General features: G+C 44.9%; 1 protein-coding gene across 2 annotated transcripts in view; it reads left to right on the top strand.

The window, feature by feature from the left end:
* The first annotated feature begins 893 nt into the window (after window positions 1-893).
* The window catches only part of PHLPP2 (PH domain and leucine rich repeat protein phosphatase 2), a 33615-nt gene continuing 7023 nt past the window's right edge, over window positions 894-27485 (top strand). The window contains exons 1-16 of one of the 2 annotated variants that reach the window (XM_074913625.1): window positions 894-1052; window positions 1409-1647; window positions 7482-7615; window positions 11227-11417; window positions 11844-11969; window positions 13170-13324; window positions 17256-17402; window positions 19885-20115; window positions 20829-21031; window positions 21531-21591; window positions 22327-22422; window positions 24365-24520; window positions 25283-25483; window positions 25886-26048; window positions 26570-26700; window positions 27099-27209. In XM_074913625.1, coding sequence (XP_074769726.1) covers window positions 921-1052; window positions 1409-1647; window positions 7482-7615; window positions 11227-11417; window positions 11844-11969; window positions 13170-13324; window positions 17256-17402; window positions 19885-20115; window positions 20829-21031; window positions 21531-21591; window positions 22327-22422; window positions 24365-24520; window positions 25283-25483; window positions 25886-26048; window positions 26570-26700; window positions 27099-27209 — 2477 coding nt within the window. In that variant the 5' untranslated portion in view covers window positions 894-920. Of the gene's footprint in view, window positions 1053-1408; window positions 1648-3407; window positions 3477-7481; window positions 7616-11226; window positions 11418-11843; window positions 11970-13169; window positions 13325-17255; window positions 17403-19884; window positions 20116-20828; window positions 21032-21530; window positions 21592-22326; window positions 22423-24364; window positions 24521-25282; window positions 25484-25885; window positions 26049-26569; window positions 26701-27098; window positions 27210-27485 lie in introns of those variants that run through there. The other variant, XM_074913624.1, reaches the window with a different exon arrangement.

The following is a 27485-nucleotide window of genomic DNA, read 5'->3' on the forward strand; positions in this document are numbered from 1 at the left end:
AGCAAAGTAGTTACAGAACTATGAAGCTGTAGCTAGAGATGCCTTGTAATCGTGCATTTCTGTAGAGAAAATGCAACGAAAATGTGATTTAAAATCTTGTCATCCTGTGTGTGTAGTCTGGAAGTGTGAAGGACTCGGTGGCCTTTTCTGTGATTGCCTTGGTTTAATGACATGAATTAATACGAAATGCTGCGGAGCACGTTTAACCTTGCTGAGGAGATGGGTTGGCTGTCAGTGCCTTGGTTTTTAAATAGAAGAGCTCGTCAGATTCTGGACAGTTCAGAAACTGCTGGTTTATGTGGCAGCGAGCAGTCAGTCATCTCAGGCCCCGGTTTCTGGAGCGGGCAGAGCCCGGGCCAGCGGGTCCTGGGCCCCCTCGCGCGGGGCTGAAGCGGCAGAGCTGGGACGGAGGAGCAGGAACACAGGCAACGCTTAAAGGAAACATGTAACAACGCAAAATGTTCGGTGCCATAAAGCAATACCAACGGTGAGAACCTGGAAAGCTCGTCTGGACTCAACTCCGCGTCGCAGGAGCGGCGGGAGGGGGCAGGCGGGGGCGCCGGCGCTTGTCCTGGGCCCGCTCCCGCTCGGCACCGCCAGCAGGTGCCCGCAGGATCCGGCGAGCTGCGCCGCGGTGACGGGAGTGAGCAGCTGAGACCGGCGAGGTGACTAACAGGCCGGCCCTCTTAGCTAGTTAGTTAGTTAATCACTTCAGCCGTTGTGTCCAGCCCGGCCCTGCCCGGGCGCTGCCGCCCCGCGCTCACCTACTGCTGCGGCCCCGCTCCCCGGGCGGCGGGCGCGGCCCCGAGCCGGCGGGGGGGCCCGCGGGCGGCGGAAGCTCCCGCGGCTTCCGGGGCGGGGCTTGCGCGGGGCGGGGCGGGGCCGCCGCCGCTGTCCCGGGTCTCGCCGTCCGCCCGGCCATGGGGGAGGCCGGGCCGGGGCCGGGGCCGGGGCCCCGGGAGACGCCGGAGCCGGAGGAGGACGAGGCGGCGGCGCCGGGCGGCGCGCGGGGGGGGCGGGCCGGGCCCCGCGGCGGCATCCGGGTGCTGAAGGTGGGGGGGGGAGCGCGGCCTGCGCCGCTCGGCGGGGCGGGGGCGAGTCATCGCGGCGGGGCAGCTGCGGCTGCTCGGGGCCGCGCCCGGGGCCGCTGCCCGCCTCGACCTTGGTGGGGCCGGGGTCTCTCCGTGCGGGCGAGGCGGGCTGGCGGCTGGGGGGACCCCGCCGGCTCCTCCCTAGGGGAGCGGCGCGGAGCGGCGGGGCTCTCCGGGCTCGTCCCCCCCCCGGGCCCGGCCGCGGCCTATGCGGAGGGGCCAGGCGAGACGGGGTGGCGGCGGCCCCCGGGGCAGGAGGGCAGCCCGCCGCCGGCTCGGAGGCGGCCGCTGACGCTCTGGTCTGGGCTCCCTTGCAGAGAAACGTGAAGCGCAACGGGAGTAGAAGCTGTTTGAACAGGAGTCGGTTTGGTTCCCGCGAGAGGGACTGGCTGAGGGAGGACGTCGGACGAGGCTGCGTGTATGTTTACGGAGGAGATGCTGTTGCTTCTTCAGACTTGCGCTTGGTCCTCTGTACCGTGGACACCCCAGCGTCCGAGATATGCGATGGAGAAGGGAGGAAAAACCTCTTTTTGCAACTTCATGGAGACCTGGTCAGGTGAGGGCCGAGAAGGGATAAATCCCTTTGAGGAATATTTGCTGTAGGCCCGCGGAGCTCCGCTTTCTGTGCGCCCGCCTGTGTTGGTGGGGTGGCGTGGGGCAGAGGTGGGTGAAAATGAAGTGGTGGTGTGACTTTTACACATCTCTTAGTAAAGCCATAGGTGTTTAGCTGGGAGGGTTTGGCTTGGCTGGTGCTTCAGCCAGAAATCTCTCCTCGTTTTGTAGGTAGAGGCTACTGCTCGTATACTCCTTTGTTATGTTCTATGTCATGGACATTTTCAGAAAACCGAAGCCATTTAAGAGACTGTAAACAGTTATTCTGAATCAGTGAAACATGTAAGGTGCTTACGCAGTTATGTCATGCAATATTTACGTGGTAGTGATTTTTTTGCTAAGAGGAGTTGCCAGGTAAATAATTAAAGGTAGACAGAATGATAGCATAGTAAGGGTTCTATAAGGAAGGCTTAAGCATCAGATTATATGTTTTATGCCTGCAGTCAATTTAGGCTGAAAATAGACAGCTCGGGGTTTAATATGCATGAACTTTATGCTGTGGGTGTATTACAGATTCCTTTAGGTTTACAAGCTCCCGTTAGGTTTGTTAGGATCTAGATTTTACATTGATTCTTCTGGGCTTAAGATACATTTATAAAGTTGCCTCTCCTCAGGGAAGAAAAATTGCTGTGGTCTCCTTACTTGGAAGGCTAAGCTTAAGCAGTAGAGACAACACATGCTGAACAGGACTAGTAGCTGTTTTTTTGATAGTGAAATGGAAGTCGTAAGTTACACGTGTTCAAGTTCTTAAAATGTGGAAGGTGTTTCGTCGGGTGGGGAAAGGAGTGCTAGTGGGGAGAGGTGCAGAGAACAGGGTGTTAAAGCCAGCTGCTGCAGAAAGTTAGACCCATTTGCCTTGCCCAGTCTGGCTTATCAGAACCAGGGATAGTTTAGTTAGAAACACTGTAAGAGGACAGATGGACACTCAGATATAGCCATCGAGGCAGCTGAAAATCTCCCCATTTATTGCTTGAAGAATTTATAAGGAAATTGTCTTGCTTTGGACCCTAACACTGAGCAGATTTTCTAGCATTTAGAAAGAACAGACCCTTTACTGCAGATCATGAAAAGATGAGGGGAAGCCTGTAGATGTGTTCAGAGAAGAGCGTTTTACCTTTTTTGAGCTTTTGAAATGACCTTTGTGTTTGAATTCTTTTCACTATCTGTCTCTCTTCTCATGCTAGGTAGCGGTGCCTGTCTTTGATTTGTCACAGGCTTTGCACTAGATTAGCAAATTGGTCCTGCTACCAGTGTTCTGGAAGCAAGTCCCCAGATGTTAAATGTTTACTTCCCACTCTTGTTGCCTCTTGGTGTGTCCAGCACTCTGTCAAGCTTTGTCTTAAATTTCAGGAAGCATTCTTGATTACAATGGGTCTGTTCCTTGCAATTTCCAGAACCTGTTTGCCACCTGAGCTACTTCCAGCAGAGAAACAGGAGTTACCAGTGTTGCTTCAGTAATATCTGTGTTAGTAACAGGAAGGAGGCCTGAAGGGTACCAATTGCATGTCCACAGGAAGCTGACAGAATGCTCAAGATATCCCCGTGCCCTTTTGAGATAATTCCTTCCTTAAACAAAGTTCAGTGATTACTTAATAATGTGTTCATAAATACAAATGACTCTGTTAAGCACCTGATTGCATTTTACTGTAGGTATGTTTGTCTGCCAAACAACTTCTGAATCCTTCACCCTTTTGATATCAGTAGGTGACTTTCAGGAGCTGAGTGTGGCAGAGGTTGATCTGGCACCTGTCTCAGAAGACTGAAAGCAGAATGGTAAATGGAAGAATAACAGAAACCTTTTTTGTATATTCACTTTAAATATTCAGTGGTGTCCTTGTGATCATCATTCTGTGTTTCCCTTTCCAGTCTTTGCAGAGGGGAGTCAGTTTCTGTCAGAACTTTTTCTTCTCCGCAGTGTGCCTCAAGGATCTTTGGGGTTCTAGCTAGAATCGTTCCTTATGTTGGCATCCTCTCGTGTTCAGAAATTGCACCTTCCTGCAAAGGGGAGGGTTAAACAAAAATGGCACAAGTACCTTCTTTGGTTTAGATGCCCCTCACAACAAAATTTTAAACTACAAAGTTTTGAAAACCTGACTGTTGCTTATGAAGAACAGCTACAGTCACAGCAAGAGTTGTGGAACAAAACTGTACCTTTTGTTGGCTTTTCTGTTTCCTTACCCTTTGCAGCTTCACTTAACGGAGCTGCTCCTCTGACTGGTGGAAGTGTCCAGTACCTGATACGTGATACTGATGGGGATATAACGGGCTGTTTGTGTCCCACAGCAGCTGCTGTGACACCAGGCTGTTCATCCGCGTGTGCTGGCGTTCCGTGCGTGTGCACTGGGTGCGAGATGAATCTTTACATTTCTGATGTGATCACGTGCCAGGTGGGGTTTCACACCACATTGCTTTCTCTTGGAGGGAGAGCGGATTTTTCTACCTCAAGCTTTAACTGTTGTCTCTGGTACCTGTCAGCCTAGATCGTGTTAGTCAAGAAATTTCCTATAGCAACTGCTGTTCCAGATACGGTTTTTGTTTTTCCTTTCCTGGCCTATCCCGGGGCTGGTTAGTGATTCACATGGCTCTTGACAAGACCTTGGACCCGTGATCCGTTCAGTCAGGTCTCCAGAACGTCCCCAGAGGTGTTTGGTGAATCGCCCCCTTTTCTGGTTTGAATGTGGTCCATAAGTAATGAGCGGGATTGTTCAGTGCCTGATTTGCACCCCCCAGTGCTGGACCTGTGTCCGTGGCTGGAGGCTGGCGCTCTGCGCTGCGGCCTCCTGGGCCACAGAGCAGTGCCCGTGGCACAGCTCAGCTGCGGGAGGGAGTCAAACACCCTCCCACCGGGTCCTCACGCTTGAAATGTGCAACACTGAGACCTGCTTCATCTGCAGAAAGCTCAGTCCGCAATCTGTGGGACTTCTTAGGTGTGGATTCTTCTGTAAACTCAGAACTTTTGCTGAGTAGTGAACTTTGAACAACTTGTGGCGTTTTGCAGGCAATTTGGGAGAATTCAGAAGGCTTAACTTCTTGGTTGCTGCCAGCAGCAAGCAAACCTAGATGATGCAATAGTACAGACTACTCTTCAGGTTTGTTTTCAGATAGAAATGGTACTATGGCAAGAGAGATACATTTGTTAGGGGATTAGGCTTGAATAGATATTCCTGCTAATTTTCCTTGTTGTACATGGTTTTTCTAGAAAAAAAAAAAAAACAAAACTGAAGGCATTGTTTGGTATCTTCAAGAAGCATATCAGTTTGATTTATGTTGACAAGAAAGAAAATTAAGGGGGTTTCACATTAGCATTTTGAAACCCTCTAGTATTAATTCTTGCTGAAGTGAATGAGAAGGGTACAAATAATGAAAAAATCAGAACTCATCTCCAGAAGGAGCAGGTATGGGAGAATAGATCTTTTTCAGAAGGATAAGCCACAGTACTGTACCTCAGAGAGTACTGAGCAACCTGTAGAACTGTGATTTAAATTGTGTCATATGAAAAGTGCTTATTCCTTTACTGTATTAAGGTTCTTCCTGAATTGATGTGCAAGTATATTTATTGTTCAGTCTGCACTTGCAAAATCCTCAGTCTATTCAGACACCAAATCGTAATGTTTGTGTGTTTGGGGTTTTTTTCCTAGGAAATCTATATGCAGACTGCTTGTTCTTTTTGTGAGTGCCACTCAAGCATTTATGGTTCCTGAGCTAGGGTCACATGCTGGAAAAGCTGTTTTCTGGCAAGCATAAGGCTTTAATAGCAGAAGAATTGGAATCTAGGGGTAGTCAAAGGAAACTTAGGCAGGGTATTTGGAGATCCAGTCAAATCTTTCATATTCTTGTTGGATTCTGTGCTGAAGGGTATAAATACATCAGGGTTTACCATACTGGAAGTCAGCATCGTTTGGTGCAATCTACTATTTATTCCAGTTTCTAGTAGCTCACCCATTACAGGAGACAGATACATGGGTTTCCAAGATTATCTCAGAAAGCTCTTTTGAAAGTTTGGTGTCATGTTCACTGCTGTCTGTTTCTGTAGCAAAAAAAAAAAATTGATATCATAAACCTCAGTTACATCTTTGTACAACTGCTTGGCTCTAAGACTCTAAGCTTCTAGATCTCAAGAAGAGGTCCTATAAAAGACTGAGAGCCTGCATTTTGCAAAAATCCCTGCAAAGAGAGCAGCGTTGATGGCGTTACACTCTTTTGAACCAATCTCTTGTCCCATGTCCATCTCACAAAGCAGGGGAGGAAAAAGGGTTTCATGGATGCTGACTGTAGAAAGAGCTTGCTGTATCTTAGCTGGGCTAGGATCTTTTTCCTGGAGTTCCAAGGTGATAAGCAGTGTTAGTGATTGGTGGTGGTACCAGGTAATCAGCACTGTTTGAATTTCCATTCTCGACTGCTGCTTTCCTTTTTTGGGGTTTTTTTTTGGAAGCTATTTTCCATCTTATCTTGGAAAGCATGGAGTCTGGTCCTTGCTTATAGGCTCTCCAAACTATTACAAAAGACTTCCCATCTCACTGATGCTATAAAGTGGATGGCATCATCAGGAGTGAAGTCACCACAATTACAGAGGGAAGTTACATTCTTTGTGATACTAAGTCAAGTTGGATTTTGTTTCTAAGACACAAGAAATGGTACCAGGTGGCTTCCATGTGGTCTTGAGATTAAAATTTGATGCTATTAGAGCTAAACAACTAAACCTGAACAGGCGGGCAGGAGCCTGGTGGAGTTCAGCCAAGTGAAAAGGCAGGTCTCGGGCCGGGGGAGGAAGAGCCCAGGCATTAGTACACACCGGGGGCTGGCAGCTGGAAAGCAGCTTTGTGGGGAAGGGCCGGGGGGGCATCCCGTGAGCACCAGGCTGAGCAGGAGCCAGCGCCGTGCCCTGCCGTGAGGAAGGCCAGCAGCAACCCGGGCTGCCCTGGGAGGAGTGTTGAGCAGGTCGGGGGGATCCTTCCCCTCTGCTGGCACTGCAGAGGCTGCACCTGCAGCGTCTGGTGCTCGGGGAACGAGAGAGACACAGACTTGCTGGAATAAGTCCCGCAGAGAACCACTGACATGGTTAACGGACTGGAGCATCTTTCAGCTGAGAGAGCTGGGACTGCAGCCTGGAGAAGGCTCGGTGGAATCCTTCAGCGCTTATAAATACCTGATGGAAAAGGATGAAGATGATGTAGGTGGTCCTGCTGAAGAGGGGGGTTGGACTAGATGATCACTCCAGAGGCTTGTTCCAACCACAGCGAGTCAGTGATTTTTTTTTTTTAAAAAAATAAATTTAGAAATCTGATTTCCATTTTACTAATGCAAATGCATGGAAAAAGTATATATTTGAAGTCATAAATACCTGCATTACTGTTTTCTATGATTTAATGCTGTACTTGCCGCAGAGATTAAACTCTGGTCAGTGTAACAGGAGATTTTTTTGTAACAGGTTTTTTAACTTCTTTGGCATCTGCTTTTTGTGTGGTATTTCTAGTTTTGTTTCTCATCGTTGTTTCCTCCTGGTGCTCCTTAAATCATGGAATGGAAATTATCACCGTGGATTGTATGGTTTATGCCTATTGCTTTTTGTGTCTGTTTCCCTCTGCAATGTAACTCAAGTGCTACAGTTCCTCAGTGTTACTTGGCAAGCAGGAAGCACAGACCCCAAGGACACGTGCTTGCCAACCTTGTCAGAGGTGCAGAACAACTAGTGTGTCGATTATCCTTATGCTTTACTTGCAATGAGACTTGTTTAATCTTTTTTGCATTCTCAAACTACTTTCTTGTGTGTTTTGACAGGAGGCTGGAGCCCACAGAAAAACCCCTTCAGATTGTGTATGACTACTTGGCTGGGCTGGGTTTTGATGATCCTGTCAGAATGCAGGAAGAGGCAGCAAACTCTGATCTTAGCTGTATGATTCGATTTTACAGTGGTAAGAAATTGTGTGTGTGCACACTGTGCTTGTAGCTTTAACTATGAGGTGGAAATCAGCTGAAGCCCAAGTCATTGACCTACCAGGTTTATAGATTGCTATGTCAAACACCCAAAGTACCAATAAGCATTTCTTAAAATAATGGGTTTTTAAGATTAATAGAAAAAACCAGCAGTTCTATAGTTCTCTTGATCCTGCCTGTGGCTTGAGAAGAGGCAGCTCCACGGGAAGACATGAGATTGCTCTGTTGTCTTTAGTTTGCAGTGTTACAACAAACACCTTAGAGTTCCTTATGGGATCAGAAGCATATTGTGGTTCAGTCTAGACAGACCTGAAGATTGTATTTCTGAAAGGTGTGTGGATATGGGCGAGGGAGGTCCTGGTCGAATACCCCCACGGCCTCTGAAAATAGAGAGTGGAAGTGCCATCTGGTTAACAGTAGTGCAGGCTGCCATTAGAAACCCCGTGCATTTCCCTGCAGAAGTGTGACACACGTACAGTCTGCATTTAGAGGGCAAGGAGTTAGGGAGTCAGAGGTTACCTCAGCTGGACAGAGAGGCATCAAGTGTAAAGAACTTATGAGGAAAAAATTAGCAATTCGATTTGGGTATGTCAAGCAGGAACTGCTGAAGATTTGGGAACAGTGACTCAACTTCATGAAAACAAGTAGGTAGAAAATAGAATTTAGTAGGTCAGTCATCACAGGAGGATAGTCCTGCTTAGAAGGAAGCTGCGAAGGAAGAAGTTTAAGGATTGGAGGGTGTTCAGGAGACCTGCTTTAAGAAAGTAAAAGCAAATGCTGACAAAGTGGTTCTTAAGGGGAGAGGAGGAATTAGAGGGAATACTGTGGAGGATTATGTGATAATTTTGCTAAGCCTGCAGCTGAGAACTTAAAGGATGAAGTCATGCATTTTAGTCAGAGAAACATTAGTTAGAATCATAGAGTCACAGACTGCTTTGGGTTGGAAGGGACCTTAAAGCCCAGCCAGTCCCACCCTCCTGCCATGGGGGCACCTTCCACCAGCCCAGGTTGCCCAAAGCCCCGTCCAACCTGGCCTTGAACCCTTCCAGGGAGGGGGCAGCCACAGCTTCTCTGGGCAGCCTGTGCCAGGGCCTCACCACCCTCATCATAAACCATTCCTTCCTTATGTCCAATCTAAACTAACCTTTTCCATTGTCCCCTGTCCTGTCACTACAAGCCTTGGTAAAGTCTCTCTGTGCCTTTCTTATAAGCCCCCTTTTATATACTGAAAGGCTGCAAGAAGGTCTCCCTGGAGCCTTCTCTTCTCCTGGCTGAACAGCCCCAGGTCTCAGCCTTTCTTCATGGGGGGGGGGGTGTGGGGGGTGTGTGCTCTGAGAGCAGCCTGCATACTTCTTTCACTCCTTGGGGATGTCTGCTGGATTTCTCTGCTCTCTTCCCATTTTTCTGTCTGCCTTTCTCATGTGATACCCTGAGTTTGTTTCCTTCCCTGGTGCATGGTGAGTGCTTATGCCCAGTTGGGGTGATTGGGAGTGCAAGTGGATTAATCGCAATCTCACCCTGAACAGCAGTGAGAGGGAAGCATGCTTCCTGGAGTCTGGCTGTTGAGATTTTTGTAGGAGCCCAAGAGTTTTGTGAGGGGAGAGGGTGTGTTAGGTTGGCTGGGAGAATGCAAGGAGGGCTTCCTCTCCATGGAAGTCACTTGGAGAATGAAGGCCAGTGACCCAGGCTGGATGGGGCAAGTTCAGAGACAAAACATTATAGAGTCTTTGTGTGTTTCAACAACAGATCAAATGGAAGGAGCCACCCGGGGCATCAAACTGCTCATCTGTGCTGGGTGCCATAGGCATGGCTGTGGAGGGTGGTGGGGATTTGTCTTGGTTCCTCGCATTGCTGTAGCTGGACTTGTGTAACTTGTGAGGTGCTGTTAGAGGTGCTAGCTCTGTCTGTTCATGACCTGTACCCTTGCTCTCCATGTGCTCACAATTAGCCTGTGCTTGCTAATTGGAGCATGGAGTTAAGCATGATGATAGTGACTGACGTTCAAGGCCAAGCTCAGAGCTGCAGAGAGTGACAGGAACTTGCCTGTCCCTAGAGGCTAAGGCCATTCTTACACATAGCTTGAGGAGTTGTGAGATTCGGAGTGGAAGTCCTTGAACGTTACCCCTGGGTGTTTCCTTAGCACTAGGACATGGATGGCACAGAAGTTTCAGAGCAACTAGGGAAACTGGAGGGTTGGTGTAGCTGCTTAGTAATATCAGGTGCTTGGAACAATTCTGCTATGGCAGTCAGTAGGATACCACTTTTGGTCCCGTAATACTGTTTTCTTACAATTCTGGGGCTGGTCTTTCAGCTTGGTGAAATCCAAGCAATTTTTTCTGTGGATGATTAAGAGTTTCTCACCATTAAAGACATCTTATGCCAAACTTCATGTCCCTAAAACAAAGCCACTGTTGTGAATAAACAGCTAAATATTTCAACTAAATTCAGCCTTGTATAGACATCATGACAGGGGTTTAAATTTGGCAAGCTGAAGATCCTGCTTTCTGACTGAGAAACAGTATAACAACTTTAGTCAGTGATTAACTTTTTGCTCCTAATAAAAGTTTGGAGTATGGTTTGTACCTGGACATGGGGCATGCATAATCAGTAGTGAGAATATTTTTAGTGGATCTAATTTGAGTTTTTGTCATTGGCATATATTTTGGCTACTCAGTTCCTTTGTCTGACTTTGGGGTGGAGGAAGGGGAGAATATAAATACCTGCAGGTTCATGCTGCTTTTGGATAGCAACACACTTGTAGGACAGTTCAAGACAGAAGCAGCCTGTCAGTAATAACTTTTTAAAAAAAAGATGATAATTTCCTAAATAAAACAAAGGGCCTATGGCCAGGATGTTGTTAGGATAAAATGAAATATAAATTTAACATGAGGAGATTCTTAATACTTGAAACTCATAGGTCCATCAGGTCAGGCTTATTCCTTTTCTTTAAAGTATTCAATTAAGTGACTATTTGGAAATTTTTCCTAACTAGTAAGATGGTACAGTGGACAGAATCTTGGAAAACATCTGGGACATTGTCATTATCTTGGAAAAGAAAAAAATAAAATAGAAGGGGCAAGGAGGTAGGATGACCTAAAAGTAAGTGTATGTGGATTAGAAGGCTGAAGCAGAATTCCACTTTGTTGGTCAGAATCACAGCTAGCAGTGCACTTTCTTCTGTAGCTCATTTTCCAGGCCTCCCATTAAAGCCCCATAGAAGCTCTTTATTGGATGGTTTCTGTGACTTAAGGTGACTCAACGAGAGTTTGAAATTGCTTTTTTATTGCATCCGAATGAAGAATGTTTGGCAAGTGTGTAAGGTTGCTGAGGTCTGTAATTACCTGTAGAGTAAAAACACATAATATTGTGCTAAAAGGTACGTGTACGATGGTTGCTCGTCAGACATTGCTGCACTGAGGAAGTTGCTTGTCCTCTGCGTGAGATTTTTTTTTAAAGTGCAGCTTGACTTGTCTTTACTTGTTCTTTGCAATAACTAATTTTGCATGTCACAGCTGTGTTGCTATTTGTACTCATAGCTGAGAATTAAGAACAAATGTAAAGTAAATGCTAATGCCCCCTTTTTCTTCAGAAAAGCCATGTCAGGTGGAACAGCTCGATCGCATCCTGCTCTCTGGAGTCTATAACGTACGCAAAGGGAAGACCCAGCTGCACAAGTGGGCAGAGCGCTTGGTCATTCTCTGTGGGACGTGCCTCATTGTGTCCTCTGTGAAGGACAGCCATGCAGGGAAGATGCACATCTTGCCTCTCGTTGGAGGGAAGGTAGGACTTTTTTTGGTTAGTTTCCTGTGGCTTATGAAGGAAGAGGGATTATAATGATGGGTATTATCCACAAGAGGTTAATCTAGGCTTTTGTCACAATTTACTGCATTAACATGTGCAGAGAGCTACTTGGTTTGCCTAGGTAGTAGTCTTAAGAGACTCTAAGAGACAAAGAGACACTAGTTCTGCTTTCACGTTAGTAGCCAGTACTGTGAGTGAGCATTCTGGAGAGCATTACTTCTCGGATCTACTTTAGCAGAAAGGTGTTAAGAAGGATCTGCTTCTGTGTTTCTCTCAGTAACTTCACAACTGTGTTTTCAGCAAAATGTGTTGTTACAAGTGGTCAGTAATACCTCACCCTAGAGTTCATATCCATTGTAATTGATGGAGTTTAGGCAGACTTTGTTTTCAATTCTCCCTTTGCAGGTGGAAGAGATGAAACGTCGGCAGTACACGCTTGCTTTCACATCTGCTGGAGCCCAAGCCCAAACATACCATGTTTCCTTTGAAACGCTGGCAGAGTACCAGCGGTGGCACCGACAGGCATCCACGGTGAGGCCCTGGAGGCTGCAGTGGTTCGGGTGGTGGGTTCAGGGGTAAGAAGGGTTTTCTGGTGAAGGCTTGGTATGCAGGCAGAGATGAAGCTGGGATGCTGGAGAAGGTACCCAGGACACGTTCCAGCTTTCTTCATTTCCTACATGCTCAGGATTATAGAGGTTTTCTTTCAGTCTTCTCTCTCTGCCGGTCCAACAGTGTTGAGTAGTAGCTCTGCATTTTTTTCACCCCTGCGGCACCTATTGAGAGTAACTAATCACAGGTCACTAGAGAGAACCCCAGGGACTCGCTGACTTTCCAGCCATAGAAATCTATAAACCACACCTGCTGCCACACTTGAATCTGCCTGAACTGTGGCCTGGACTGGCATGGGGCTACCCTGGTAGTTTGAGTTAGCACAGAGATCATAGGTCAGCAAGGGAAGTGTAGTTTGTTCAGAGCTGCATCCTTATCCCACATTAAGGTACAATTAGAGGGCAATAGCTTAATGGTGAGCCATTTTTACTTCATATATATATATATATAATATTGTGAAATGTTAAATGAGTTCAGGATAAAGCAGATCATAAGATTGGAATGAAGCACCGAAGACCTTGAAACAAAGCATACTTAATGAAAGGAGACCTGGTGTTTGCAAAGACTTTATGAAATGTTGCAAAACCATAGTTTATGAAGCCTTTTCGTCATAACAGGTTATGTTTCCAATATTATACCCTGAACAAGCTAGCAAAAGAAAGTCAGAAGAAGTAGCTAGACCAAGCAGAGGTCCTGTAAACCTTAAAGGACTGAACTGGAAAGCCAGCTCCTTCCTGTTGCTGCTTATGTCTTTGGAAGGTACTCAGAATTTATGCTTTCTCAGCAGTTTCTTCAGTCAAAGGTATGATTTTCTCACTAGGTTGTCTATCTCACAGCCTAGCTTTTAGGCAGTGCCCACTGCACATGCAGAGCAGGGCTTTCTGTGTGTCCCAGCTGGTATCTAGGTACACATCCTTGTCAGGGGCCTTGCAGAAACAATAGCAGCAGATGGCATCAGTTCGCACTCTGTGAACTCAGTTTCCTGAATGGACTCTACCAGGTGGGTACAAGGGGCTTCTCCCATGTTCTTGCAAATTGTTTACTACTTGTATTCTTTGGCCTTTTGTTAGACTTCCAGAGAAAAATTGTTGCACAGCTGCAGCTCTTCCTCCTTCTTTTCAGGTTGTGTCTATGAGACTTGGCATGGTTGATCTTTCATGCTACAGCCTTGAGGAAGTACCTGAGCACCTCTTCTACAGTCAAGACATTATCTACCTCAACCTACGACACAATTTTATGAGATCAAGTGGAGCAGGGAGTCTTGACTCTCTTTGCAGGTCTGCAAAGAATTTTTTTTCTTCTACATTTGGAGTTCTTGACATGTGCATCCAGGGATGAAGAGGAGGGAGAGTGTATTGCCCATTCTCGTGGGGATGGTAAAAAGATTGATCTTTAGAAAGCTCTAGCAGATGAGGGGGCTGGGAAGCAGAACTGAACAGTGCAGGCAGGCACAAGCTTCCAGCAATTTACACTATTTATGAATTCCCTTCCATAGATTCTTTGTGCTAAGTTTGGTCTGAGCATTGTGGAGCAATACGCCATTTGTGTGGATAAGGTGCAAGAGTAATATAAGGCTGCTTGCTGAACAGAGAACGTTTTGGGGTATAAAATAAAAGGTGAGGGAAAGCATAATGCTGCTGTTGTGGGTAAGTGTTTGTAGGAAGAAGTGCAGATCTGAAAAAGCCTGTTTTGGAAAGTTCTTAATGTGCATTTGGAATTGGCAGAGGGCCTGTGAGACTTCAGCCTTGCTTTGGCAACTTGTAATGATCTGCTTTTAAGAGAGTAGCAGTTGTGTGATGGTATGGAAACATGATGTAGTCATCTTAGGTAAGTGAAGGAGGCTTACAAAATATTTTAAAATTAATTCCTGAAAACCATAAAAATCTAAAGGAAGATTAGTTTGTTGATATCTGTGCTAGCTGAAAAGAATTCAAGGAGTTGCTCTATGAATTTTGAAAGGCATTAGGAAGCCTGTCGTAATACTGTCAAATAGCTCTGTGTTTGGAACACATTGGGCCTCAGGAAAAATGTATTTGAAGAAACTTTGTAAAGCTGTAGTTTTTTGTTTTGGTTTGAGGTTTTTTGTTGTGTTTTTGTTTTATTGATTTCTGGGGGCCTATTACCAGGTTATTTCATTTTTCTTCCTTCAGAGTAATGAGATACCTAGGTATCCATGAGGGTATTACGGGAAAAAAAATGGCTCACCTCTGGGAATTCTTTGCAGTTCCATTGAGAGCCAGTCTAGTCTGGTTTTAATTCCAAACTTGTTTAAGTGTTTTTGAACTGCTAAATTGTCATTGATTCTGTTATTGGAATAGCTGCTTAAAATAATTCAAGATTTTGCTTTCTATTTCTCTCTTCAAATACATTGTATGATGTTGAAAACCGTATCAGAACTTTATTTTCTAAAATGCGGTATCCTTGGTTCACAGGATCAGCAAAGGGGCTTGAAATTTCTTTTGGCCTTGCATGTAGTCAACAAGAGATCTGACATATCAGAAACTCGACTCTTTTCCTGGCAGTGACTATGTCTGATGAAGCTGAAATCCTCAAACAAACAAAAGCCATAAAAGAAGCCCTCACTTCACACAGTCTTGAATAAACAGGTAGCATTAGGTAGCCCACATAAGGCTGCTCATTGCCTTTTGAAAAGATTTTCTTTCTGAGGTTTTTAAGATGTTTATCAGGTCACAGCCCCAAATGAAGAAACTTGCTCACTTGCAGTAGGTGTTACCAGTGCCTAGAGTTGAGAGTTTGGAACAGCAGAGTTTTTTGCAATGATCAGATCTCTTACTCTGAGGAAATCTTTGAAGCTGTAGGAGTCTAATTAGCTATAACTATAATAATGGGACAAAAATAGTTAACTAAAAGGGAAATGTTAAGCAAAGAGAATTAAATAAGCCCACCTGTTTTGTTAAGTCTCCTAGCTTATTTTTTATGTAATGTACTGTCTTTCAAGTATCTCCCTTTTCTGGAAAACTTTATGAAGTCTGATCCTTGTTGGTAAGTGTGTGTGCACACATGTGTGTACATACACACGTCTGTTACCACTGTTCTGGCTAGTTGATACAGAGTTGTACTGGGATGCTTTGGTGGAAGAGCAGCATATTGGGAATATTTCAAGCCACCACCAGTTTGCGCTGCTGAACAGAGAATGGGCATCCCATTGAGGATTTGCTGCTATGTTTCCATACCTCTCTGCATAATCTCAACATGCCCTGTGAGAGCACAGACCAAAACTTGGGGAGCCGTAGTGATTTCAGGATCATTATTCTCTGTAATACATGGTTCCTGTATACAGCGTGGATGAAAGCTGGGTTTGCATTCCATTCCTACATCCCTACCATTTGAGAGTGTTGGGGCGAAGGAGAAGGAACAGAAGGGGAGCTCAGAAGGCTTTTGAGTATTGTCCATGTTGTTGAATGTGACAGTGTGCTTGAGGAGGCTCAGGCCAGGCTATGTCCCTACAGCTTTTGGAAACTTTAATGCCCCCTTTGTGTTTACTTTGACATTGTTGCAGAGGGATGAATCCTAAAAATTGGTTATGCTGTTGCATTTAATGGCGTGCCTCCTGGGCAGGTTCTCACCACCCTGCTAGTGACAGAGGAAGAGCTGCTTGGTGTTAAGGACAGGTGCCACAGTAAAAGCCGTTGTAGATCTCCAAAGAAAGCAGTTTCATTAAAGCGTTTCCTAATTCCAAAACCTGAGAACTGTGATCTGTCCTAAACCTCTTAAAGTTGAACCAGTTAATGAGAAAGTTCAGATCTGTAGATTTATCCTCATTGTTTCTTTTCCATTATTGTTGTGAAGTTCTGTGTGCAAGTTTCTGATTTTTGTGTCATTGTTAGATCTTTGCATCATACATCATGTTCTCTTTAGGAAAGCTGTTACCAGTGCAGCATCTTTTTCTTTGGCTTTCGCTTGCATTATGAGAGAGTCTGGCTGCAGCAAATATAAAATGCCTGTGCCCTTATTTATATGACATGGTGCTTTCTCAAAGTGAATAACCCATGTCCAGGTTTCAGATACACTCCCTCTTCAAAAAAAACCCGCCCCCCCTCCAAATACTATAAAGCAAAATGGAGAAATATAATGCATAGTTCCTACACAGATCATTCCAAGTGTTCTGAATCTGTAAAAGGAGTCATTATAAAGAAGAAAAAATTTCAAAACCTTTCAGTCTCGTACTTCAAGACATCTCAAGCTAGAAGCAATATTTTCCCTTAAGCTAATTAACCTTCAGTTTGTTACCTCTATTAAAAACTTTTCTTCAGCGTAAGAGCTACTCACCGTTGCCTACCAAAAAGTATGGTAGGTGGAGCAGATAAATGAACTATGTGTTTCCAAGAAGTACTTCTCTGGTACATTACGTTAGATTCACAACTGTCTCATAGAAGTATGATATTAATTTCCTCACTGAATTAATTTCTGATGGTTCCAGTTTGGGATGAGGAGGTTATTACTCGGGGAAAAATATGTTTGTTTCCTCTAGAAAGAGGTAGGAAGTCTTTGAGAAGAACCTCTTGCATGTTACCCCAGCCCAGGCTCAGTTTCCTCTCTCTGTTCGGAGCCAGCCCAGCGGTGGCGGGAGCTGAAGGACCAGCCATCCGCTCAGCGCAGTGGGGCCACGGCGGCGCGGGCTGCGTGGGCGCTCGCATAGCGGCACCTCAGACCGGAGATCCTTCCGGGAACCTCTGGGTGTGGGTCCTGGGGCCTCCCAGTGTGAAATCTGCGCTTTCCTGTTTGTCCCTTTGACAGCTCTGCTAGGCCTTCTGCTTGTACCTAGCTCGATGGGGTATTCCCCTCCTCTGTCTTACCCTCGGAACACTTCCAGTGAATGTTTTCAGCTCCTGTTTTCCCAAGCTGCATAACTGTAGATGGTTACTCTAAATAATTCTTTGAAGGTAATTTTTTTGATCTGAGTATTTTTAGTCGTCTTAATCTTAGCAACGGTCACTAGGAGTCATCAGGAGTCAGGGTAGAAGGTCATTTCTGCAGTAAAACCACAGTATTTGATCACTTTCAGCATTACCACCGAGATACCAAGTATCAGTGACTTAAAACCAAATTTGTGCAGAAACTCCCATAATGAAATAGCTAACTGTATTGTCAGTGTACAAAGCCTTAAAAATTCTTTATGACTGGTTTTGTATGGTTTTGGTTTGAGACTGTGGAGGTTTGTGAAGTAACTAGTATTCTTGCCAATAGGTTTTCTCAGTTGAAGAGCCTGAACCTGTCTCATAACAGACTGGGAGAGTTTCCTGTATCACTGTGCGAGATCTCTACTCTGACAGAGCTTAATATTTCCTGTAATGGACTTCATTACTTGCCAAAACAGATTGGCAAACTGTTGAAGTAAGTATATTCTTTCTACCTGTGGTCACAAACACCCATGGTGCTTCAGCTGAGCTCAGTGGATGTGAAGGTGTGAGTGTGCTGGGGCCCCTTGTTCTGCCGTGAAGACTGAAGGAGGGATTTGACTCTGGCGGAAGGTCGAGAACCAAGATGTCCAACAGGGTTTGTTTTTCCTTGAAAATAAAGATATCACAGCGTGTTTATACAGTTGCCATTTCAAGTCACTGATACGTAGCAAGTTATCACCCATCATTTGTGCCTTCCTGCCTATTCTACTAGCTATCAGTGTTCTGATAGAGGAGACTAATGGATTTTGCCTGTTTTGGAGTGGTCGTGGTCTAGGAAGACACTTGAGTCACAGGTGCCACCTTGCTGAACTAGAGTCAACGTGAAGGCTTCTAAGCGTATGAACATACTCTCATTTAAAGTTTAGTAAACTTAAAGCTTTTTATATTTGTGGGATGTGTGTTTTGGGGGGTTGTTTTTTTGGTTGGTGGTTTTTTTTTACTTTGGGGTGACTTGTATGATTTCTTGCAGCTTTATGTCACATTTTTATGTAAATTTGAATGTATCCTGTTCTTTTTGCATTGGCTGCCATCTTGCATTCCCTTGTCTTCTTTCTTGTTATTTCCTTCCTACATTCTCTTCTAAACTTATTTTTAAACTACTATTATGGTGTGATGCCTTATTGGTTAAACATAAATATTATGTTTACATAAAAACACCTAAGAGTTTCTAAAGATCATGCTGTTGGGGCATTTCCAGAAGCCACAGATTAGTACAGTGAAACATCCATGGAGATCAGCTAGGCTTTGTAGAGCTAGGGAAAAATATACATGCCTCTCAAATTCTGAGACCTAGCCTTTGGACCTTATTTATGTGAACAAGAGCATGCCCGTTGTATTGCTGCAGTATCGTAAGTGTCTTACACAAAAGAGATTGTAGATTTCTTAACTGTATACAACTTTAAGGTATAAGGGTATATTATAGGACCAAAGACAGTCTCAGGTGCAATTCCTTAATCACTACTATTAAAACATTACAGCTGCTGATGTAGAAAAGATGAGGAAACAAATTGCGGAAAAAGCATTGTCTGAAGACAATTGTACTGTTTCTCAAAGAAGTTAATTTTCAAATAAGTGCATTGTTCTGCAGCTGCAGAAGTGTATGATACAGTTTCTGTTGAAGGTTTTATTTGTTGTATAAAACTTTTCTGTAGTAACTTCTCACAGAGGTCTAGTGATTTTTGTCAGCACTAGTATATTTTGATAGCTTTCTACAGAGTTGGGTGCTTTTTGTGTTAGAAGGAGGATTTTAACATAGAAATACTTGGACAATGAAAGTTTTGTCTTAAAGTATTTGCTGGAGTAAAAACCTCCATTTTTCCTGGTAGCTACCCAGAATGCATAAAAGCTTAAGCTTAGGTAAATTTAATTGCAAGAGTATTATTGTATTTGTTTAGATAAACATTGGTACTGAGCTATTGGTTCATTGTGGCCTGCTCTTCACCCAGATTATCTCTTTAAATAAGGAGTGTCTGCATCTACATTGTAAGCAAGTGATTTCCAGAGTGACCTTTCAGCCATATACAAACTGTGAGGAAAAAGCTCTCTGCAGGCTTATAGTTTTCAGAGGTTTACAACTTGGTTATGGGTCTAGTCATCTTTATGACCCCTTGAGCCCTTATTCATAAGAACTTTTTATGGCCCCAGATTACATTTCTAGCACCACTAAACACTGTTCAGAAAGTTCTTAGTTGGAACATAATCATAATGAGGGAATTGTATTTTGGGGCTTGGAGTTTCCAGAGTCACGCAAACTTTTTGTCTTGCAACAACAATTCATCTTAAAACAGAAAGCTATCGTGTTTTTTTCCGAGTGTTTGGAAAGACAACTAGAATCTAAAAATATGTTACCCGTGCGTTAGTGTGGTAGAGATTGTGATTAAACTGTGCCATAGATTCAGTAATTGCCATAGTAGTGATAGGAGATTCCAGTGATGGAATGATGAAGGTGCAGTTGATTTTTATTGTTTCTTATGAGACAGGTCTGTCCTATTACTGCTGTTGGTTTTGCTTTTAGTTTGTCACAGGTCTTTTAAAGACTGTCCAGTGTGCTAAGTGAGGAGTTCTTAATTTGTAGAAAGCCAAGTGATTAGGTAAATATCTTTCATTTACAACCTAAATACTGATTTGTATTTTGCTTATGTTAACTTACAGTCTTTGGCACAACTCCAAGTGGACCTCCAAAATAATTTAGGAACTATTTGGTATTGTATACATGCAGTTCCAAGCCTATTACATGCATGATAAAAGTACTCCAGTAATTTTATGTGTATAAGAATAAAATTAGCTGTTAGGTATCTTTAAAAAATAGCCACACTGAGACCAGCTAGCTGTATGAGGAAATTCACTGAAAATGGTAAATGTAATGTTAGCTACCCTTTGCTGAACTATTTTCTTTCTCTTTTTCATTGCTGCAGTCTCCAGACCTTCTGGCTTGATGGGAATTTCCTCACATCCTTACCAGAAGAACTGGGAAGTCTGCAACAGCTCAGCTGCCTTGGGCTTTCCTTTAATAACTTCTGTGAACTGCCATCAATTTGTGAGAAACTCGTCATCTTAGACAAACTAGCCCTGGCAGGGAACTTGCTGGAGACCCTGGACCTTGCAGTGCTGAACCGTATGAGTCACATCAAAAGCGTGGACCTGAGGTAAGGGTGGGAAGCTTGTGTACGTATATAAACCAGATTGCCACTCTCCACTTACAGCAGAGGAGCTGTGTAACTTTTAGTACCTTTTGCAATAAACTAGGTGTAGTTTTTTCTCTTACTGATTCTTTAGCTTTTAGGGAGTTCTGTTTCTCAGGGTGTGCAGAACTCACTAGAGGAGCAAGGTTAACTGAGCAGTGCCTGATGCCACTGATTGTGACTCAGCCCTTTAGTTCTTCTGTTGGTATTGATGCTGTGAGTTTCAGTAGCTCTTTGATCTCTTCTACCCTTTTTTGCCGTCTCCCCTCCCTCCCCCTGCCCTAGAGATGTGCTCCTGATTCTCCAGGCTGCCAACTGCAGAGCTCTCAGAAAGGGACAAAGAACTTTTTGTCTGTGGCAGTGCAGTCTAGTGTCTAGTCTCTGCATTAGTTTCCTGTGTCAGTGCTAAGTAGCTGTCCCTTGGCCTGGCTTCTTATTTCTAGGCTGGTCTTCAGAATCTCTTAAACATTGGGGAATGGGTAAAATGGTTTCACATAGCAGTGCAGACAAAGGAAATGTTTTTCTTTGTATTCACTGCCTGAAATCCACCATTGCTCCGCATGCATGTTAGCCCTCACCAGAACTCTTCCTTTCCTCTCCTTTCTTTTCTCTTCATACTGATGTCCAGTGTTCAGTGTCCTATTTTCTGACTTTGTAACTCTTATCTGAGTGTTTAGGCTGAACAACCTGAAGAGAGCAGCAGCTGACACTCTGGAGGGGAACAAATCTGTGACTTACATGGATTTACGGGACAATGAGATGACAGATCTGGATCTGAGCTCCTTGGGCAGCCTGGAGCAGCTGCACTGCGAGCGGAATAACCTGAAAGAGTTGACGCTGAGTGGCTTCTCCCTTCGTGCCCTCTATGCCAACAACAACTGTACGTCTCATTGCCTTCTTCACCTGCCTTCTTCCTTCAAGCCCCAGGAACAAAGAAAAACCGCCTTTTTCCCTCTCCCACACAAAAAACCCATGCTGGTGTTACAGTAGTGAGACTGCACGTGATGGGTCTTCTCAGCCCAGCTCCTAGGGATCACACATCCGTGTATGTGCACAGGCTGTGTAACGGGGAGGTTGTGGTGTTGAGTTACTGTCTAAGGAATTCATCTTCCAGTAAGATCTGTTTGGGAGTCCACAAAGTACAGTTCCCCCTTGTTCCGGTGCCCCACGTGGCAGATGGAGAAATGAGATAGTGAGAAGCTGCAGTGCCATATGGCAGATGTATGAAATGTGAACTCTGTCTTGGGAAGGTTGAGTAGAGACCTTGAGTATCCATAAAGCAAGACTACAAGTCTCACTTGCTAGCTAGTCTGTCTGCTTCTCTGTGCTGTTTTCCCTCTGAAGGTCTGCAGTCATAATTATTTGCTTTACTTCCTCAGGTCTGACAGCTGTCAATATTTATCCTGTTCCTGGTCAACTGACATGTCTGGAACTCTCTCAGTAAGTGACTATACACCACAGAATATAAAGCAAGTATCTGGACACCTTTGCTGTTTCTGCAGAAGTTTTCTGGAGCTTTTAAGCTTTTGAAAGAGTTGAGAGCAATTGAGGGAAGGTGCTCCATCTTCACCATAGAGCTGGGAAGCCCAGCACTAAAGAATGATCAGTGTCCCAGACCAGAAGCCCTTCTGAAGCAGTGTGACCCGTCTAGGTGACAGGCTGTCCTTCGGCTGTAGGCTGTCATCAACAAAAAAAGCCAAGAAGGGACCACCGGACTTGTGGCAGCTTACTGGGCTGACTGGTGGGAATCTGTGGAGCAAACATTTAGAGTAGCTGCCGGAGGTTTCTGCTGTTGTCTTCACTGCCTTTGCCCTTGGAGCAGTGTTGTGTGACCTGACAGGGCGCCAGGAGGACCCCATCACCAATTGCTTCAGTTCTGGGTCGAAGCACAACAGCAGGATAGTGTAGGGCGGCCTGTTCCGCTGATGGCAGTGCTATAAACAGAAAGTCTGATCATCAGAGCCTTGCATCAGCACTTTCTGCCGATCGTGCACCAGCTCAGTTTGCATTACACAGCTAGGCATGAGAGAAATTCCACCTGACTAGCTCAGATGCTGTTGTTAATTTTCTGCCTGTTGTTTTTGATTTGGCTGTCACTAATGTCATGCAACATTCAAACAGGGTATGTTCCATATGGAGTGCTGGTGTCTAGCTTTTCCCTCTTGTTTTTCTCAGCAATCAACTGCAGTGTGTCCCAGACTGGGCCTGTGAAGCAAAGAAACTGGAAGTTTTGGATGTGAGCTACAACCTCCTTGTGGAGCTTCCATTGAGGTCAGCAAACCTTCTTCTTATACAGAGCTGAGCTTTCTTCTATGGTGAGCTGACTGGGGAGAGAGCAGCAGTACTGTTCAGTTGCTTTATTCCTTGTTGTGCAGAGATATAATCCACTTACTTTCTCTGTGCAGTGTCGAAAATACTCTGTATTCAAATGTTGGAAAGAACTGACTTCCAAATCAGCTTCTTGAATAACAGGGGCCAGGTAATTTCATCCTATGCTTATGGCTTCTACTGCAGCTGTTTGCACCTGAAGTAGAACACACTGCTATGATTTATTTGTGTTACCATAGTGTCTGTGAACACAGTTCATAGGTGAGGCCCTGATATGCTTTGCATTGCCCCACGGAGATGTAATCTGTTAGCTTTTATAGGGAGATAGCATAGAGATGTGGTATAGCTCTCACCACACATCATCAGCCAGCTCCTTTCTCCCCATTTCCCTTTCAGTTTCTGCAGAAATGCAGTAAAGGGGAGCTAAGAACTAACACAATTTTGCAGATACTTATAGTGACTTTTCCAAGGTACCAGGGATAACATGGGAAGAAGCAAAGCCCGAATGTTCTTAAGCCTAAGTGTGTGTGGTGGGGGTGTGATTGTAAAGAATGAGACACTGTCCAGGGTGAGCTGTATTGAACTGAACAGAAGGTCCCTCCCTCCTGCAGGGAGCAGCTTAAAGCAGCAGACATGGGAAGGGATCTTAGCACTGACAGTCTAATGGGTGTCAGAGACAAGACTCTATGCACCAAAAGCAAGAAAAGGATGTACAGTGGTGTGGTAAGGAGGACTTAGAAAAGAATTTTAGCTGTGCCAGTGGATGAAAAAGACCAGACTTTAAGTATGTTATGGAAAAAGAACTTGCAGAATTCAAACACAGAAATGTATTTTCTAAAAAGAAATTTAAGCATGTTTAAAGATTCCTAAGTGCTGGAATTTACTGTATCTATTGAGGATCTCTTCCAGTAAGTATGTCTTGTGTACAATTAGAACCTCGCCAGTGTTCACTTTCAGCCATTGATCAGGTTAATCCAGGAGACTAAAGCTTAAAGAGCCCCTCACATAAGGGGACAGAGTTCATCGTGAAGTTGTCTTTTAAACTTAGTTGTCTGAAAACAAAATTATATTAAAGTGGTACGTGACAGTGTTGAGGGGAGATACCCAAGCCAGCTCTGGATGAGTCAGCTTGAATAAGGAAATCGTGTATCTGCATTTGAATGGCTTTTTTCCCCCCAGTATAATTACTTTTGAGAAGCCACAGCATACAGAAAGAAACTGAATTCATTGGCCTGCAGGGAGCAGCACACTAATGCAGCTTTAGCATTTCATGCTTTAAAACTGTTCTGTACAGGGCTCTTAGAATGTAGTCTCAAATTATCACCTCACACAACTGGGCAGGGTGGTTCTAGGCTGCGTCCAGATGTGTTCAGATATTTCTCAAAATTCCTGCAAGCAGTTCTCTGCAGTTCATGGGGATAGAGGCCTCTTCCTTAAATAGCACTGCGATTCTGGAGAATGACAACGGCCTCAGAAGCAATACAGGAATGCTAAGCAGCTGGTTAAAGCTCTGAATTTAAGTTGGCACGGGGGAAGCACTTCTCTCTTCCTACAAGTGAAAACAGGCATTTAAATCCATCCTTTGTGACGTCTCATTTTTCTGTCTGCCTGAGAGAATGTGGACGGACAGGCTCGCATCACAAGTTACTGATCTGCAGTAGCATAGAGGGAAATGCAGATACGCTTCCACGAGTTCAGAGTGACTGAGGCACTTACCATGTGTGTTTTTTCTGCATTGTCATTGCTTACATTTTATGGATCAATGTATTTTAATTTTTCTATGCTGTACAGTCAAATTACAATGGACTAAATACTACCTTTTCCCATTCTGTGGATGTGAGGAGGCATGAACCAAGTTGATACAGAAAACCCTGTGTCTTTCTAGGATCCTGAGCAGCTTGAGCCTTCGGAAGTTGATGGTGGGGCACAATCGTCTGCAGAGCCTTCCACCTCTTGTAGAACACATTCCACTGGAGGTGCTGGACCTTCAGCACAACCTGTTGACTAAGCTCCCGGAGATGCTCTTTGTCAAGGCTCTGAAGTGAGTGGCAGTAGTCAATGCCTTTTGTCTGCATTAACCTTTGGAGCTGTAAAGGCTGATGGTGGCATCTGCATGACTGCCCTTGCAAGGTGCCATTTGCATGAGAGATAACAATGTGTGTGCTTTATGAGGAGGTAATTCAGGTGCCATAAGGGAAGTCATCAAGCTGATTTGAGGGAATCAGTCCATGTTACTGTTTAGTTACAGAAAAACAGAGGCTTGCCTAACCCAGTAGCCAACTGAAGAATTAGCTTCAGTTACAACTGTTTCTAAGGTCATGTTACTGCCTGAAGAACTTTGTCTTTAAAAGTAGTGCATAAATTCAGGTGCAAAGGAAAGAAGCTGTACAGATTTTCAGATATTACAGTAGAAAGCACATCAGGTCATTGGAGAGCAGCGAGAGAGGCCCTTACACATGAACAACCCCTCATTACTGTCTATTCAGACACGAGTCAAACCTTTTAAAGACTCTGAGTAAGAGTTTATGTAGTCTGATTCCACCAGTATTACCCACCCCCTCCACAGGCTCTTCAGTGCCCACTGTTTGCTGTGAAATGCTGTGGGCATCTGCAGTGCTATATAGCCAAGAAGTCATTGGTAGACTCAAATCTTAATGTGAGTAGGGATGTTAGACTGTGTTGTCTGGCCTCCTGTCTAATGCTGTTGCTCTGACCACACTGGCATTTGTATAGCCCCTTTTCCTGCTGTTAATGGAGTGGTTTAGATGATGTGAAATCTGATTTTTGCCCTTGCTGTGGTTAGCCTCAGGTACCTGAATGCATCTGCAAACAGCCTGGAGTCCTTGCCCCCTGCATGTACAGGGGAGGAGAGTCTGAGCATGCTGCAACTGCTTTACTTGACCAACAATAACCTCACCGATCAGTGCATCCCTGTCTTGGTGGGACACCTGAGCCTACGGATCCTGCATCTGGCAAACAACAACCTCCAGACTTTCCCTGCAAGGTAAATAAGTAAGGCTGGCAGGCGAGACAGTGCTCACCAGGAGGATGTTGCCTGCCTTACTGTGACTGTGCGTGAATCAGCGTCAAAGCAAGATGTTCTCCCTGTGGCTTGATGACAAAACCCAGCTTAGCTTTTCTTGCCAGTTTTAAAATTAAGACTCTACAATCTTTTGCTTTAGTGCTTTAGAAATCAGGAGTGAAGGGGTCTGTATGTTGTATAAATCCCAGCCAGGCTTGGGGACCCTGAGCTCTTATTTGAGCATCTCTTAGGACTTTTGGTCTCCTATCAATAGATTAGAAGTGTAGCTCATAAAGGGTAGTGTCTATGGATGCTTTACCTGCACCTCCAGAAAGTGACACGTTCTTGCCTATAAGATACAGTATTCTTATGTTTCCCTTCCAGCAAACTTAGTAAGCTGGAGCACTTGGAAGAGCTGAATCTGAGTGGCAACAAACTGAAAACAATTCCCACAACAGTGGCAAACTGCAAGCTACTTCATACACTTATTGCACACTCTAATGAAATCACCATCTTTCCAGAGATCCTGCATTTGCCCCGTATTCAGGTATTCTTATGGAGAAGGTAAAGATATATCTGGGGAAAGTTTGGGTTGGAGAATGAAGCATTAACTGCTAGGAGAGGAACTGGAGAGCCCAGCATTTTGCTTGATCAACCTGAGAATAGGGCAGAGAGTATGCATTCTGCATCTGTCACCTTTCTGAGTTGATCAAACATGGCTCACCTCATTCATCTTTACCATCTGTCTCTGACTTGGTGCATTTCTGGTTTACCAGTGAGGCAGGGGAGAGTGTAACATAACTAGGCAGGTTTGTATATACAAGCTTTCTTTTATCTTTAATGTGACCTATTCTTTCAGTATTGGAGTCCTGGCTGTTGCAGGTTTTAAGCCTTTGCTGCTTATAAATCATTCTTGTACTGATAGGTCAGACCCATTTTCATGACCTGTTTGTGGGACACAATCAGTAGTGGGGTCCTACGATGTTTGGAGGGAGCACTGGAGTAACTGGCCACATGACAGAACAGAGAATATTTTCTTTGTCGTTGTGCTTTTTTTTGATACTGCAGTTTGTGGACTTGAGCTGCAATGAGTTAACTGAAATCCTAATCCCTGAGGCACTGCCAGGTGCCTTGCAAGAGTTGGATCTGAGTGGAAACACAAACCTGGTGCTGGAACACAAGACACTGGACATCTTCAGGTGAGCCATGGAGATGCCAACCCAGTAGTGACCTGCACAGGGAAGGGTAACCATTCCCAGGAGGGGACATGACATAATAAAGTGTATATCACAGCACTACATAACATTATGATGTTCCCTGCCTGAGGCAGCTGAAGCTTCTATCTTGTAGGAGGGAAAAAGTTTGGGTCCAGATCATCAGAGCAAGCAGACAGTTTCTCAGGTGGTAGGAGGTTCTCCCTGCTGTCTCGGGCATAAGCAGCCAGACCTCTCCAGAAGCCAGGACCTTAAACTCCTCTTCTTGGTGCAGTTCTTTCCACAGGCTCCTGGCTAAAACTCTAGACTGGACAAGGTCCTTTGGCCACAGACTGTTGAGCGGGATCTAGGAGAGAATGACTTGTGTTCTTCTCTCTCTATAGTCACATTACCACACTGAAGATTGACACTAAGCCCTCCCTCACGGCAGACTCAGCACTCACTTCTACCTTCTGGAGTCACGGAGTGGCTGAGATGGCAGGCCAAAGAAATAAGTGAGTATCGTGATCTGCTGGGTGCTGAGTCTTTGTATTCTCGGGGCGCTGGGTGGAGTGCGCTGCCAAGCGCCCAAGCAGGCCTGTTTTGCTCAAGAGCCCATCGGTCCCTCTGTCTCTCCAGATCTCTTGCGAAATCTTGGTAACTCAAGCCTCCGCACTCCTTTTCCTCAGTTCTAACGCTTGTCCTGGGGTGCTCAGACTTTGCTTCCCCACCCTAGCAGAGATGCTTTTTCTTTCTCTTGCTGGCTGTGCCTTTACACTCTCCTGCGTGTG

This window comes from Athene noctua, chromosome 9, assembly GCF_965140245.1.
Source record: "Athene noctua chromosome 9, bAthNoc1.hap1.1, whole genome shotgun sequence".
Taxonomy (NCBI): domain Eukaryota; kingdom Metazoa; phylum Chordata; class Aves; order Strigiformes; family Strigidae; genus Athene; species Athene noctua.